The sequence below is a fragment of the Mytilus californianus genome, unplaced genomic scaffold (assembly GCF_021869535.1).
Source record: "Mytilus californianus isolate M0D057914Y unplaced genomic scaffold, xbMytCali1.0.p SCAF_2, whole genome shotgun sequence".
Classification (NCBI taxonomy): domain Eukaryota; kingdom Metazoa; phylum Mollusca; class Bivalvia; order Mytilida; family Mytilidae; genus Mytilus; species Mytilus californianus.
This window is the reverse complement of record NW_026262668.1, coordinates 95,940,170-95,958,376: the sequence shown is the minus strand read 5'-3', so window position 1 is coordinate 95,958,376 and position 18,207 is coordinate 95,940,170. Positions and strand designations below refer to the sequence as shown.

Here is an 18,207-nt window from a genome sequence, read left to right as displayed (position 1 = left end):
CCATGTAAAGTCCAGATAGGAATGGAACAAACTTGCTAAACGGAGACAAATTCAACCTTTTATTATTTTGTGTATTTACGATGGTTGATAGAGTTTGATGAAGATTACTTTTGTTTGAAATTTGGGCAAAATGTTCTTTACAAATTCCTGCTATCAGTTCTAGACATCTATATATTAAAAATCTAAGATGTTACAAATGTACTGACTTACACTCTTATATCGCCCGATGTTGGTCTTTAAAAAACGTAGAGGTTGTAAATGTTATTATAATCTAAAAATCAAAAAGCTCTGAGAATTACTGGAAATATATTGTAGGCATATCTAAAGCAGTCTTCAAAATACAAGAACGGTGATCATTTTTTTTTAACTTCCTTTTGAAAATACTTGTAGGAATTGCGTTTATATTGGCACTCATTATATTATCACAAAGAGCTGGGTGTGTGGAATCATACTTTAACAACAAATCTTTATATTTGAGATACATTGAGTGACTAATATGGGCAGTTGATGATTTCTGTGTCCCTATTGTAAAAGTGCTTACTTATGAAAATATTGCGTTCGTTGAAATATGAGGCGTCACCTTAAATAGGCATACATCGAATATATAGTCAGAGTAAGCTGCAGTGGATAAACCTTATTGGTATATTAGGTTTAATATTGTCCAGTTCCACTGCTTTATTCTATTTAACATGGGCTCGATTTTGTTCATCTGAGAACAATTTTGTTTTCGTTCAAGAACTTATGTTGTGTTGTTTGTTGTTTGAAATTATCAATCTTGTTACATTTAGGTCATCATGGTGCTGTGTTGTTTGTACTGACCATATTCGAACAGATGACGACAGGTACAATGCGGCATTAATTTCTTTCTCAAATGGTTCCCTAGCTAATCCAAACTAAATTTATTATAATGAGTCACACTGATTAAGGTTATCTGATAGTTGGAGAATTTTTCACTAAGCAGGTCCCCTCGTTTAGAATTATTGATCTGAATTTCAAACTCTTAGTTCGACATATGATCTTACTAAATGGGTTTAAATAGATTTTGATTTCTCTCTATCAGTTGTTATTTTGTTTTGTAGTTTATTGTATTTAAACTCTTTGAATCAATTGTTATCATTCTGTTTGATTTATTTTGCCTTCGAAAATTAATTTTGTCGTTCTTTTCTTCTTTATGTTTGACTGAGTACGACAATTTCTGTATTATATCATATTTATTTATATTGAATATAATACCACAATGTACTTAAATTGTTATCTAATTTCTGAATATTAAAAAATACAACAATCACTTAGCTAGTTTTATCAACATATATATATAAACTTCTTTAAAACTCTTTCCATGCATTATAAATATTTGAATGTAAATAAATCAACAATTTTAATCTCAAAGTCCTTTCCTCAGTACGTATCACAATAAGACACAATGAACCAGTTTCACCATACAAACGCTATCAATCAACACATCATATTTATAGTCCATGGACCCTTTTTGAATAGCATTACAAAGATGTTTTTTTTTAATCCAATTCACAAACATTTGGCTACATTTTCTTTAATAATATGGTCCTACATAGACATTTTTTAGTTCAAAAACTTGAGATTAGTCCAATAGCGACCAAAATCATCACTAACAAATTTTCATCCAAATGTCATCTTTCTGGACTAAAATCAAAGGAATATTGTTAATCTGCACTACATTTTGGTAATATTTTGCTATAGGTGGTTCATTATGTTGGAAAGCCGTGATTGAAAATGTAAATTTCGTGTTTTATTTTTGTTAAAAAACGTAGAAGTTGTAAACATTATTATAATCTAAAAATCAAAAAGCTCTGGGAATTGCTGGAAATGTGTTGAAGCAATATCTTAAGCAGTCTTCAAAATATAAGAGCGATAATCATTTTGTTTAACTTCCTTTTGAAAATACTTGTAGGAATTGCGTTTATATTGGCACTCAGTATATTATCACAAAGAGCTGGGTGTATAGAATCATACTTTAACAACAAATCACATTGAGTGACTAATATGGGCAGTTGATGATTTCTCTGTCCCTATTGTAAAAGTGCTTACTTATGAAAATATTAAGTTCGTTGAAACATGAGGCGTCACCGTAAATAGGCATACATTGAATACATAGTCAGAGTACGCTGCAGTGGATGAACCTAATTGGTACATGAGGTTTATCATTGTCAAGTTCAACTGCTTTATTCTGTTTATCATGGGTTCAATTTTGCCCGTCTGAGAACAATTTTGTTTTAGTTTAAGAACTTATGTTGTGTTGTTGTTTGAATTATTGGTTGTTTTTATCAATCTTGTTACATTTAGGTCATTAGTGTTCTGTGTATGTTTGTAGATGTTGTTAGTTTTGGTTATAATTTTTTTTTCTTACTGATCATATTCGAACAGATGACGACAGGTACAATCGGGCATTATTTTCTTTCACAAATGGTTTCCTAGCTAGTCCGAACTAAATTTATTTTAATGAGTCACACTGATTTAAGTTTATCTGATAGTTGGAGAAGTTTTCACTAAGCAGGTCCCCTCGTTTAGAATTATTGATCTGAATTTCAAACTCTTAGTTCGACATATGATCTTACTATTTGGGTTTAAATAGATTTTGATTTCTCTCTATCAGTTGTTATTTTGTTTTGTAGTTTATTGTATTTAAACTCTTTGAATCAATTGTTATCATTCTGTTTGATTTATTTTGCCTTCGCAAATTAATTTTGTCGTTCTTTTCTTCTTTATGTTTGACTGAGTACGACAATTTCTGTATTATATCATAGTTATTTATATTGAATATAATACCACAATGTACTGCAATTGTTATTTAATTTCTGTATATTAAAAAAATACAACAATCACTTAGCTAGATTTATCAACATATTTATAAACTTCTTTACAACTCTTTCCATGCATTATAAATAATTTTTTTTAAATGTAAATAAATCAGCAATTTTAATCTCAAAGTCCTTTCCTCAGTACGTCTCAAAATAAGACACAATGAACCAGATTCACCATACAAACGCTAGACATATTTTAAATGATAGTTATATTTACAAACAAATGGTACTGTTGACACGATATTTATTTACACATAATAGATGGTCTTTTCCCTTTATTACATGAAATTGTGTATGATCATGTATAGAAGAATATAAACAATAAAGGTATCTTGGGAGTTGAGTGCATAAACATGGAAAAGGTAAGAAATAGAATACGTTGTTATCAATTAACTGTAAATATTGATGGCTTTGAATTAAGACACTTCTTACATTACACGTATAGACAAATATTCAATTTATTTTGTAATATACTTTAGGCTTTTTGGACTTGCTTGCCTAAGCCCAATATTTTAGATAGAATCGAGTGACTATAATGAACAGTTGATAATATATCTATCCCTACTGTAAATATTCGTTGAAATATGAGACTTCACTGAAACCAAGCATTATCGAGTATCATAAGAGTAATATGCAGAAAAACATAAGGAGCAGATGCGTAGCAACATACCCTTCCACAGCCCCTCAGATCATCCTCGGTGTTTTGTGGGTTTTGTGTTGCTCAGTCGTTAGCTTTTTATGCAGTCTTTTGAAGACTGTTATTTGTCTGTTTGATGTTTTTTCGTTTTTAATTGGCCATAATTTCCTCGGTCTCACTTCGATTTATGAGTTTTGATTCTCTTTTATGTATCTTCCGTTTCTTTTCGATGTGCATAAATCTTATTGATATATTTAGAAATAATGCCATGTTGAATTGCTGTATTGTGTTTATCATTGGCTCAATTTTGCTGATCTTAGAACAAACTGATTTTAAATGAAGAACGTTAAGTTGTTGTTTGAAGTTGTTGGTTGTTTTTTTTTATCAATCTGGTCTCATTTAGGTCATTATGGTGTACAGTTGTGATGTTTCCAGACAATGTGTGTAGTCATATTCTTACTGACCACCTGTATACATGATGTAACAGAAGTATTTACACAATTAAAAATGAAGAGAAGGTCAATCCGACGTCACTTTCTTGTCTAAACTGTTCCCCAGATGGTTAAAATGAAGTAATCATTTACATAGGTGGCAATGATAGTCGTTTGGGGTTCTGCGTTTTCACTATAAAAGATCTGTTGAAAAAAATTGCCAAATTATGAATTTTCAACATCTTTGGATGTGAATAAAACTGCAAAACACATATGGTGCCGCAGCTTTTTTGATAGAAAAAGGCATTTTAAAGGGTACTCTATGGCTCCGGAATATTCGAAATAGTATGAATGAAGAGCACCCTTTGTTTAATTTTGCACAGAAAATGTTGCGCTTATCACAGAGAGTTTCCTCCAAATTTCTCGCTATTTCTACACAAAAAGCCAACACTCATTTCTCACTATTTCAATTTTATTTTCTAATTAACAGGGCAGCAGAAAATAAATTTACTTCTACCTCTTATCTTGGATGTAAAAACTAGTTGGTGCTAGTCACCTTTAATTACTCTCTTTTAACCAGATAACCCAAACTACTTCAATGTTAAAAAATTCAAAAGTTTGGATACCAAACTAACACCATGCATGCTGGCTTTGGAACAAGTCAATATTTTCTGAAAGTTAGACAAGCCTACCTAACACACAAAACAGGTCTCATCGTTTAAATTTATTGACTCGAGTTTAAACAATATAACGGTACCAATTTTACTGCACCTTAACAATGCGCATTTCGACAATTTATAATCTCTTCAGTGATTCTCGAGGCCAAAAACATTAAAACATCCAAACAAACAAAGAAATAAAAAACAAACGTTGAATAATTCACAAGTATAATTATGATCTTTACGATTGGGGTTATAAATAAGCTAATCTATCCATGACATTTCATTTTATTTTTGTTTTGTTTTGTAGTTCATTTTTTTTTTTAACTCTATGATTTAATTGTTATCTAACTGTTTGATTTACTTTGCCTTTACAATTAATTGGTCTTTCTTTTCTTCTCTTTATTTGGCTTAGAACGACAATTTCTGTATTACATCAGTTTTGTTTGTATTGAATTTATTAACACAATTTTTCACAACTGTAATTTAAACTCTATTATGATAAACAAAACCAATCACCGAATTTTATGAACATATTTATAAACTTCTTCATTAATATCCCTGTAATGCATTTTAATAATATAATTAATGTTATTATACATCAGCAATTTTAATCTCAAAGTCTAATAAGAAGACACAATGAATATGATTCACCTACAAACGCTACACATATTTCTATTTTATGTAATTCTATTTATCTTAAAATTTACAAACAAATGCAACTGTTGTCAAGATAATTATTTACATAGAATATGTGTTCTTCTCCCTTTTAGACACACAATTCGGTATCATCAAATTTAGTACAAATGTAAACAATAAAGAAATTTGGGGAGTTGAGAGATAAAAATATCAAAAAGGTAAGAAGTCGGATACACTGTACATAAAACATGCTTTGAATATAGACACTACTTAAATGACATATATACGCTGATACTTTTTGTATCTTGTCGCAAATTAGAAACACAAATTACATATTGACTTGCTAAAGGACAGAGAAATACAATATTTTTGTAATGACCGATAAACATCTGATGGTAAAGGTGCAGTTAGGAACAATTTATACAGAATATTATCATGATATAATTATTACAGAAATAACGTATATAAGAACAACATAGAATGAGAAAATTTTGGTATCTTTTGTGATTTTATTTCGTAATAAGTATATATATATATGTTATCGGCAATAAGTGAAATTAGGCATTAGGCTTAAATCCTAGGCAATAAGCTAACGCCTAGGCATTAAGTTATTGCCTGAAATTTCCAGGCATTAAGCTTATTTCCTGAAATCTGATGTTGATTATTCAACCTATTGCCAAACATCATTTCAGGCAATAAGTAAATTTTGGGATTTTTGTTTATCTTCCAAATACATGTTTATTCGGTGAAATATTCTTGATGAATAATATTTTAAAAATTATATTCCAAAAATTAATATAAAATGTTTTAAAAGATCATCATCTTTTAGTATTTTTTCGTATTCAAAACAGAACTTACTCTTATTTCTTTGTGGTATTGCTTTTCAATGGTCGATCCGGATTGGTCAAAAATAGACAACTGAAGATATGAAATTTTGCCACTGACATTATTTTTCCATTTGTTTTATTGGATATATAAATTTTCTTAAATACCTATCTTGTCTTTTCATTTCTTAAACAGAATTATTATCATTAAAGAAACAATTTTCTTAAATCTTTGCGGGAATATAAATTTAAATCGGGGAAAATAAAGATCACAAACACAAGGCAAAAGTACAATAAACATTTGACAATTCTTTACCATTGAAGGTTTTAAAGACTGGTAACTAAAGTAAAAGAGAATGATGAGGGAAATTTCAAAGTTTATGTTTTTCAAGAGGAACTGTATGGTATTTTGGGGAGAAAAAAAACATAAAGAAATATGTCAATGCGGCCTATTATTATAGACCATACAATTAAACAACTTAATAATGGCCTTGCAAGTATTTCCCATGACTCCGTTGTACTATTTCTTCCATTTTGTAACATGATAAAATGTGCATAGGGAAGAGGGAAGTAGTAAAACCTGCAGAAGAGGACAAGTTCATTTAATCGATTTCCTATCAAAGTGAGATAGAAACTATATTTTCTTATGGTGTAACAGGATTTGGTGTGCCATTTAAACAGCAAAGTCACAAAGGTCGTGAATTTGCTGCTGTTATAGCTGAATTAATACTAATGTGGCCAGAACTAGCTATTGTTCATGGGAAGCCAATACATCTCAAATCACAGGGTAGTATTGAGTGGTCAAACCGAAATATTCATGACATGCTTACTGCATTGATGAGAAACAACGAATTAACAGTGGTCAATTGGAATCAAATTCGACTATATTCGAAAAAATTCTGCTGTACACAAAGGTATTGGACGATCGCCAGGTACAAATGATAAAAAAAATTAAAACTGTGAAATAGTATGTGCCATAGCTCCACACCAATTGGTTACAAATAAATTTCAATACAATTCTCTATCAATATAAAAATAAGGAGATGTACGATTGCCAATGAGACAACTACCCAACAAGTTTATATACATTTTAAGAGGTTTACTCAATGAGTTTTAAAATCAATATTTTACTTATGATTTTAGTTCATGTAATTGATATTCAAATTTCAGTTCTTATTATTTTATTATGTACAAAATGTATTTTAACTTTGAATAAATTTCTTTTTATTTACTCTCAATTTCATTTTAGGCATTAACATTAATGCCTGGACATAATTTTCAGGATTTAAGCTTAAATCCTAGGATTTAAGAGTAATGCCTAACATTAGTTAGGCAATAAACTTACTGCCTAGGCGTTAGCTTATTGCCTAGGATTTAAGTTTAATGTCTAATTTCACTTATTGCCGCTAACATATATATATATATTACTAGACTAAGTAATACACTTTTCCACTACTTAATTTTAACTGGATACGCCCTGACATGAAACCCCGCTCGATACATATAATATCAATTGAAACATATAAGTTAAGATGACAATTATGACAACTTTCCACTTAAGTCCAAATGACGTAGAAGTTCACCAAGATTTGATCGTGAATTGAAATCTGAGAGAAGATGAATATACCATTTAGCGTTTTTAAAAGTTTTACTAAAAACGTTAACAGAAGTCTAAAGAACTACTAGATGTATAAACTGAAAGGAGCTGTGAAATAGTCAGAACCGGGCCATTAGCTTTATCTTTTGAATTGTTTCACATCATGTTATTCCGGGATTTTATAGATTACTTTACGATTGGGTTTTGCTCACTGTTGAAGGCCATACAGTGCATGCCCTGTAGTTGTTTACATTCTTGTCTTCCAGTCTGTTGAAAATTCGACTCATTAGACATCATACCAAATCTTATTATCTTTATGTTATATGTATATAAACATTAACTGAATGTGTTTTAAATTATAGATTTTGAAGACCAGGTTACATTGTATAATTGGACATTTGGATATCATACAAACCTGTAATTGAATTGATTTTAAAAAATACTCTGTTACTGCATTTCTATGTAAATCCATTACATCCAATGTTAGTCCATTACTTCTGAAATTCACATTATTAAATGATATGAGCAAATCAGCCCTAATACGGATAAATCAGCATGTGCAATACTAATGACGTTGCCCTGTCGATATAAATCAAGACTTGATATTGCTTTTCGGACAAAATGAATTGTAATAGCATAATATTAAGTACTTGGACGAGAATTCAGAAATTACATCTGACAATGTTGACAAAAAATCCATGGACGTGAATGCGAAAAGTCAAAAGACTAGTTCAGATGTGAAATTCTGTATCTTCTTCACGGTAAGTTTCTAAGTTTATTCCAATTAAAAGAATTAAAATCATTTAATAAAAGTGTTATGAACTGGCTGTTTCTGTATTGGCCCTGTTATAGATTCTCGATCAGCTGTATTGGCCCTCGACTCTTCGAGTCTCGGGTCCAATACAGCTAACCTTGAACAGGGCCGATACAGAAACAGCCAGTTAATAACACTATAATATTTAATAAAATTCTGACCGTTGATTAGGGAGTTATTGTAATCATCCCTTCTTTTTTTTCTTTTCCTTACTTACAAGGCTATTTTAGCACTTTTACAATGTAATTATGAATAAAACTTAACATATGGTTTACATTTTCAGTTTGTATATAATGTATTAGAATAATGCTGATTGAGAACGTAGTACATATTAAGCAGCAGAATGTCATCTTTAGCATTGTTGATGCTCATAATTGAGTGTCGCCTACTTTATATAGGTATGGTATCATTTTTGTCTTTAAATTGGTTTGTAATAAAAGTCCTAACGCTTAGCACCATTGACTTAGAATTGATGAGACATCTTTTAAGTAAATGAAAACCAAATTACGTAAGGTACGCCTCGGCGGTTTCGTGTTAGCGTGCTCGCCTAGTATGAGGGAGGCTTAACATTGGTATTTGCTTAAGCACGCGGCATTTAGGAGTAAGATCAAAGACTGGTCGGCTCGGAATTAGAATAATGTGTTCGGGTAGGGTGACATGTCTGACATCGGACTATTACCTTGTGTACTAGCACATAATAAAATCCGGCTCAGATTGTCGGTCTAGTACAAAGTAGGATTTGCATTCATATTACATCATCATCTTCTCGACCTGAATTTGCATTTAATTTTCCACTTGGTGTTAAATAGCCATCCATTCATAAAATAAACAACATGTTTGCAAATCCAAACTTTTCATAATATTTAAACATACTGTATAATAAAATTTAAACCATTGTGGTGACGTCAGCCTATTCATTTACCGTGGATTCTTTTTCTAGAATCAACGCTTCCTAAATCTGCCGCTGAAATTGAATCACCAAATTATATTCAATTGTTTCCTTTGTGTGCCTAATTTCATTTAGTTTGAATTGGTTAATTTACTAATTTCTGTTCACTTATGGAATTAATTTAAAAACTTACCTTTAATTTTTGTAATTTTTATATGCCTTCACTGGGAATCGAACCCTTCCTTGAAATCTGTTATGTGTGACTTTACATCAACACATCGACGAAACCTCTCGGCTACCAATGGGTTACACTATAGATGTCTATTTTATATATTTAAATGAACATCTGATATACATCGGTTCATCGGACACACAGGGCTTGTACCTTTAGATAGACAAAATAGGCAGTCGTATAGTATGAGTTGGTAGCCGCGAGGTTAGCATGGTTAAAATCAATGAGTTAAAGATAGGGATTTGTCGGTTTAATTCGAATCCCTGTATTCTCTCTGTTGTTCCAATTCTTAAGTTATCCTGTTTTTTTTTCTAAATTTGCATGTTATAGTGGATATTTTTGTAATAATAGCGAGTTTTACCGGTTTTTTTTTATTATTATTGGCTATTTCACATGTTTGAAACAAAAATGATTACATTCTATTTGTCAATTTTTGTTTTATAAATATAATATGATTTCATCTGTTTTACTACATAATTTTACAAAGGTTTGTTCGCAAATTCCTATGCGAGAAAATCGTGATGTGCCTAGAGTGCTAGAAAAATTTCGATAACATACGTATTATATATACTTTATATATGCTTTTTGGTCGGGTTGTTGTCTCTTTGACACGTTCCCCATTTCCATTTTCAATTTTATTAGAAATAATTTCGAATATGTCTTATCATTTGTATAAACAGATAATATTCATATGCCTGGTAATATAAATTCTTTAAAGGTAGAAGTGTTATATTTGTATTTTGTTAACCAACTAATTGTGATCTGAGATTTATCAATGCATCGTTGGACACGATAACATGGTTATTTAAACTCACTTATAATACCTTCTAATTAAGAAAAGGCTTTAATTTTGAAAAGAAATTAACACAATAGTTTAAGTTATAGATACATAGGATAAGCGTAGAGTCATGAAAAACAAACCATTCGCCCTCCGGGCTCATGGTTTCTTTTTCAAGAATCCACGCTTATCCATTGTATCTATATAACGTAATTATATGAAAATGGTCGTAATTATGAAATCCAAAGCAGTAAATGTTTATTTTGTATATTTTAAATTACATATTTCAATACAAAACCAATCATCATGATTTGCGATTTCAACGGAGTGCCACAAAAGATCTTCGAAAGTATATTATGGAAATTAAAATATATCAATGAGTTTACAGTGAACGTTTCTAAGTTTAAGGGCCCTACAAAACATAGGGTGTGATATCCTGATATTAATAAGAATTTTACAGGTACAACCAAACTTCTTAACAAGGTTTTTGTATATATGAAATCTAATAGATATCTAGTTAATTGGTGACATTAGTGTACTTATATGTGATAGCTGTTTGATATAATCGTATTGGAAAATATAAATTGTTTTCTTATATTTTTTTCAGTATCTTATGATTGTGAAAACCCTGACTTGCCAGAGGAAAACGGATTGTATGTTATTAAAAATGTCGAGGCATGTACAGATCCATGTTTAAAGTGTAATGCAAATCAAATGCAAAAATGGGCTACATTTTGTACAAATTGTATTCAAAATGCATGTTTCATCTTTACATTATAGTATATATAATTTATTGTTAATGATAATGACGACGACGACGACGACGACAATGATGATATAATACAGATAATTAATATCATTTGAACCTTAGAAATGTAAGAAAGCGTTACTTGTTGGAATTGAACATTGGATATCACACACACTACAACCTACAGTATTTTTATATACGATAATAAAACAGTCCAATGTAAGTCCATTACACACAAAACATTTTAACAAGATCGTGACCGTTAATTACATAGTTCTTTTTTATCGTTTTTTCTTTTTTTTTTATTTGCTTAAAAGTCTTGTTTACCACTTTTAATATAAAATTACGACTAAAACTTATATATGGTTAACATTTCTAATTAACAATAGGCCTACATTCTGTCGATGCTGATATTTTTGCATCGTACAATGTCATGGTGTCGATGTCCTTACATCAAATCTGTTGTAGGTGTAAATCAAGCCCTTTTCAACTGATTTTTACAATTTGTTCTTATGTTGTATTGTAACACCACTGTACGAGCTTAGGGGAGGGTTGAGTCTTCACAAACTTATTTAACCCGCAACATTCTTATTGTGCCTGTCGGGAGCGTCTATTTCAGTGGTTGTTTTATTCGCTGTATATAATTGCTGCTTTTTGTTTTTGTATAGTATAATTATGCCGTTTATTTCTCTTTTGAATTGTTTCACACTTTGTCATCCTGTTGCCTGTTAAAGCATGTTTTTACGCCTATGGGTTTTATGCATTGTTGAAATCCGTACGGTGACCTTTTATTATTCACATCTTTGTCCTTCGGTCTTTTATGTAAAATAGTCTTATTGGCATTTATGCTATATCTTCTTATTCTCATATTATTGAAACTTACTTAATAATATACTTTATCAATAACATAAAACATTTGTTATTTTCAACGATATACATTTTTTTTTCTTTATACAAACTATATCATACAGTTGTTTTTCAGACAGACATTAATAATGATGACCATGTTTTTGCCACAATGCCACCAGGATTCTCTATAAGACAATCAACAATATATAATTCTGGTCTAGGTGTATTCGCAGAGACAACTATTCCAAAAGACACAAGATTAGGTCCATACGATGGTGTTTTATACAAAACACAGATTCCTGATATAAGTTGGGCTTACACTTGGAGCGTAAGTGACGAGACGAAAGTAGAATAATTAACTTGAATTGGAAAAAAATCACTGATCTAATATTATTAGCTTAGGTTATTAAGTTGAAATTTAATCATTTTCAAACAGAAGATTAGAAAACACCAATTGCGTATGTCTTTCAATACTAATATGATCTATTATATTATGCTTATTAAAACATAGGAAAAGACTTCAGTTTTAATTTCATGCTTTACTTTCACTGTTTCGTTACAAGGGAGATTTATCGAGCGAATGCACAGTACATGACAATCTCATGAGCTATAAAAAAAATCCAAAGGACAGCACTTTTAAATGCCTTTAAAGATAAGATAAAACAAAGCACCATACAGTTTGATCAAGACGGTCCTGAGCTGTAACTTACAATACAATAAACTATTTTCTTACTTTTTTAAACGATAACCTCTGATATTCATCAACAATTGCATGAAAATATAAAAAGATAACCATGCAGTATGTCATATTTAGCCTGACAGTGGGTATATATTATACATGTAACAAATACGAAGACTTTAAAAATTGCATAAATCATCAAAACAATATAAAAATCTGAATAGTTATAAAAGTTTTGAAAAAATATGTCTATAATAGTAACTGTATCTTTAATAAAATTTCTATAATTCATGAACAAAATACTGTATAACTGGGACATAACTGGCGAGCTTTACTTCATCTACACAACATTATCATGGAATTATCTAACTCATACTTATACTATCAAACACACTATTAGGTAAAATACGAGTCTGGAGAACGGGTAAAACACTATGTTGATGCTTCTCCTAAAACTCACTCCAGCTGGATAAGATATGTTAACTGTGCCAATACAGTGGAGGACGAAAATCTTTACCTTCTCCAGTACAATTATGAGATTTATTATGTGACTTATGAATGTATCAGACCTGGAACGGAGCTACTTGTATGGTATGGGGATAGTTATGGTGAACACTTAGGACTATACAGAACAGAGGAAGATTATCAAAGACGATTTAATGAGCCTGATATAAGACAAGTCTTTGTATCGACAATTGCAAAAGGTTGGCATTTATGAATTGTTTGGGTAAACTACTGAATATCAAAGTCATTGTATAGCAACGTCCGTTTTTACTTTTGTCAATGTCATGTTATGTTGAATGATCACTGTGTGGAACATTTTTCTGTGAAGTTGGAATTTAATAGAGCAAATATTGGCGAAATTAGACTCTGAGAATTACTTGTTGCACTAGGTAGAATTCACCCACTTCACACAGAAAACTTTGAATCAATAAAATTTGATAACATATTGGTACATTCGATTTACCGATTTAGGCGACCAAAAGTCTAAATAAGAATCCAAAATTACGCAACTTGACCAACAACAGAACGAGGCGGCGACATCTATTGACAACCAGTTCAAAAATTTAATCCGGATAACTCATTTAATGGTATGGCTATCTGTCATTTATTAGTGTACACCGATTATTTAGTTTTTCTGACATATATACTAAGTGTTACCCATGTCCGTAATTCCATCCTCCCGTTCTTCTGAAATCAAACGTTTGACCGGACTTTTTTAGTTATAACTGAAAATATTGATTTGTATTCGTGCCTTTCCGACAAATCTGGTTTTTTTTTTTTTTGGTTTTTTTTGTTGTTTTTTTTATATAGACCGCTTTTCAGTTTACGAATCCCAATAAAGACACTGTGTGTTTTCATTTTTTTTTTCGCAGAGGTTTGACTTTAAAACTGTTAAAAGGTAAATTTCATTTTGGTTCTCACTTTGTGTTGCATAAATTATGTATTTTAACGAATGTATTCAGTCTGTTTTCTTGTTTCGTTTCAGTTCCCCCGCAGCCACACACCTCAAAATGCTTCAAATTTTATAACATGTGTCCATTTAGAAACCCACCAGGATCTACAGGGAAACACACAAAGATGTGTCTGCCGGGAAAAACTTTTGACGTCTGTAGATACACGTTGTGTGAGAAGAATCCATGTACACATATAGTTGACTGCAGACCATGTGCAGGTCAGTAACCAAATTGTAGGCGTTTATGTAATACTGGTACATGTACATCTATTATTTATTGAGACGTTAATTAGACATTAAAAAACAAAAATAGATCGTTTACCAAAAACAGGCACTAAGAGGTCAATTGACAAATTTCAATGATTGACTAATCTCAAAGCCATATAACGTACACCAAATGTTCTCAGTTTAGAAGAGAAGACGCCAATACCTCCTTTATGAATATCTAAGATACGACATCAACACCGAATATTAAAAGAATTTTCAAAGTGTTTACTACAGTATTAAACAGTTTTTAGTTAGCTCACTTGGCCCAAATGGCCTGTCCGTCGTCTAGATTGTCGAGATATCTACCTACAGTGTATATACAATTAATCTTATGTGGCATGATTGCAAATGAGGCAACTAGCCATTAAGGCCAAAGTTCAAAGATGTGAACAATTTAGTGTCACCTTACGGTTTTCAGCACTTCACAAAATCCATACCTTATAGCTAGCCATAAAAGTTTCTTGCTGTGACAAAACGTGCAACAATTGAAAAGAGAATACCAACGGCCTATTTATCGTAAAACAGTGGGCGAAAAACAAATATGGCAGACAGCGACAAACGACAACTACTGGATTAAAGGATACTGATTTGGGACAGTCACATAAAGAATTTAGCGCAGAAGAACATTTCTACAAAAATTATCAGATAACTTCCGATAGCTCGTTTCAGAATCGCTATCATTCTGGGGATTCTTTTCAAAAGCGTACACCAAAACGTTGTGAGCCAATCACAACGTCCTAAACATTTAAAATTTAACCAATACGTCACGTTATTTTTGATTTTGGGTTACGAACAGTGAAATTTCCTGTAATTCTTTAAATTCTGAAACGGCGAATTGTAGTCCCTAAAAGATGATTTGTTAATAATTTGTTCGTGTCCTATAATCTTACAATTTATCAACAATAAATAGGTAGAAATCTGTCAACAATAGATAAGTAGACATCTGTCAACAATAGATAAGTAGACATCTGTCAACAATAGATAGGTAGACATCTGTCAACAATAGATAGGTAGAAATGGAAAACAACAAAGATGACCAGCAATAACTTTTCTGTTCTGTGCTAAACCAATAGCGGGGGCTGTTTTCAAGATAAAGGTTTCATTTTTCTGGTAAAGAAAATATAAAAGAAACATCACGTACAGTTGTTATAAGTTTCGGACATTAATGTAGTGACAAATTGTTAGGGGTTCCATTTTTTCAGTGTTTTTATGTTCCAATCATTTGAAGCGTTTTCTTTTCAACTATCTATAACAATAAGTAGTTCAAATATCACAAAGACCTAATCCATGGCCTTTTTCCGTTTCAAAAGGCACATGTCAAAAAGACTAATAATTTGTGGTCAGCCAGTTCGTCTATACACAATATATCATTTACCCCAAATTTCTAATTGCCAGTAAGACAACAAGTGAAGTTGATTGTCTTTTTATATATTTCTACTCATTACAAAAAAGTGAGGATAAAAAGTTGTTGATATTGCGAATTGATCTAAGACCATGGTACAGTCAACTGGAACCAAAAAATTAAAGTACTTATAATAACATGACAATAAACCTACCAAAATTATATCAAGTTAGGAAAATTAACTGTTACAGTTGTAGTAACTGACATCTTACATATGGAATTACTGATAGTTGCAAAATTAGGACGACCGAATTTGGAGTGCATTTCTTTCTACTCAAAATTTTGTAAACGTTGTGTGGCGTTTGTTATCGTTTGCTAAACGCTACAAAAGAAGAAACAAATGCATCGTTTAATCCGTGTTTTCTGACCCTTTTTTGAAGTTTCAATAATGCATGCACGTGATGTTGGTAAACAGACGTATCCCCATAAGTGAAATCAAATTCGAACCATTCTAAAATATTACAAGAAAGGTAAAATATAGGGGATACTTGATGAGGATAGGCCTAGGTCTACATGACCATAACCGAAACACCTCTTTGTAATACTGGTAATAAAAACACATACCAGATATGAATTTCTATTCTTAAAATACACACATAAGTCTCATACTACAAGCATGCAAGTATGAATTATGAAAAATTTATTTCACAAGAAAAAATATGTATCATTCACAGAGTTATACCAGCTCTGAATTACTCTAAATATATGCACATAGAAAATGGATGAATTACGAAGGATTATAATAAGATATACTGGATTGGTCCTAGATCCGATTGATTTTAATATATTAAAGGTTGAAGTTAGAAACAAATGTAGCGTTTGTACTAACAAACGACAAACGACGAACTGCAGACGCATTTTTAGCGAATGCATAGTTTGTCAAAGTTTATGTAAACTTTGCAAACGTATGTTTGAAACAAATGATCAAAACATGTGCGCGCTTAGTCGTTTGCATCGTTTGTGCTAGAAAGAAATGCACTCTTGAGTAATTAAGCTGACGTTTTTTTTTAGGATACTGTTTTCACGATGGAAGGTATATACAACCAAACCACGAATTTTTCAAAGCGGATAACGTTAACTTTTGTCTATGCACAGATGATGGATTTTTAAAATGTACAATTCATCACAGTTCTTATGAAGATATGTGTGTTTACTAGAATCTACACAGTAGAAGCAGATTATTTAAAAAGATAGATATCCAATTATAGCAACATTGAAAAAAAAACACGACGAATCATGCACATCGTAGCAGTTACATATTGAACGTTGTTTTTGTAATATAAAACGAAATACAAGATTGCAAAGATGTTGTTCACCTGTCACCTATTTAATTTGGAAATATCTCAATGGTCAGTTTAGGAAGAAATAAATTTGTTCAGATAGTGATAAAGTTCCATGAAGATTTAACATGACGAATAATTGTGATATGCAATGCAATGTAAACTAACAAAAAAATATTTTCTGAATTTGATAATGAAATAATGTAATGCAACGTAAAACTAACATTTTTACCCGATTTTTTTATTATATCTCTCCATAATTTTACTTATAACAGGTGAACCGGTGTCCTATAGCCATTCCTTCATCCCACTCCCCATAACTGGCAATTTTTTCCGGGTGGAACTAGATTTTCCCCTCAGATTGAGGTCTTTAGATCGATATGAAAAAGAGTGAGAATAAAGAATTTAAAAAATAGATTACCCGCCAAATGCATATGTGTCTGGTCAAATTCAGGGACCACGTTTGTTATCTTTTTTAATATTGGTTTCCTGTCTTGCTGATGTTTACCCTTCATATCATTTAATGCATATAGTAAAAGCTATACAAACTAAATTAAATTGTGGGTGAACTCTGGTTTCCCGGAGGGTTAGTAGTTTCTTTTCAAATAGTGCCAGAAGGCATGTTGCTTATAACATGTACAAATTTTGGTTATAATCGTCATATTCAAAAATAGACATAAGCAAGGCAAGGTTTGTTTAATTGTTATTTGTTTAATTTCAAGTGTATGGAACAGTATAGGGCATGTATATTCAGTACGATAACGATTAACAATGAATGGGTCGACAGGATTAGGGCCGAAAATTTATATTGTCATTGTAATATGAGGGTATGTTGGATTGGTGAATAAATTGGTTGCTACATGTACCAGGGTTTCTTTAAATGCAAAGAGCCACATGTATTCACTCTTGCTACTTATTGCAGCTTAACTTACACTCCCAATTTTGACCGGACGTGGCATCGTATTTATACGTTCCTAACAGCCAAACGGATGAACGTATACTCAGGCCGTACATCACTTATGGAGAACCTGGAACCTATATTATATCAACGGGATTATTGATATAAACAAATGGAGCATACCCTTGGTCATCGGCAACAATTTACGTAAAGGAAACAATTAAAACTCAAATAATGACACATGTATAACAAAAGACTACCAATGACGGAGGTCCTGACTTAGGATGG

At 31.4% G+C, this 18,207-nt stretch overlaps 1 protein-coding gene across 2 annotated transcripts; it reads left to right on the top strand.

The window, feature by feature from the left end:
* Positions 1-3,083: 3,083 nt before the first annotated feature.
* Positions 3,084-17,252, top strand: LOC127730453 (histone-lysine N-methyltransferase PRDM9-like). Of its 2 annotated transcripts, none has more exons than XM_052238881.1 (7): positions 3,084-3,202; positions 8,725-8,839; positions 10,948-11,015; positions 12,071-12,265; positions 13,017-13,320; positions 14,106-14,291; positions 16,753-17,252. In XM_052238881.1, the coding sequence occupies exons 2-7, from the start codon at positions 8,785-8,787 to the stop codon at positions 16,896-16,898; spliced, it is 954 nt and encodes a 317-aa protein (XP_052094841.1). In that variant the 5' UTR covers positions 3,084-3,202; positions 8,725-8,784; the 3' UTR covers positions 16,899-17,252. The 2 variants fall into 2 exon arrangements, with proteins under 2 accessions (XP_052094841.1, XP_052094842.1); XM_052238882.1 differs by lacking the exon at positions 3,084-3,202 and adding an exon at positions 5,339-5,424.
* Positions 17,253-18,207: the final 955 nt, after the last annotated feature.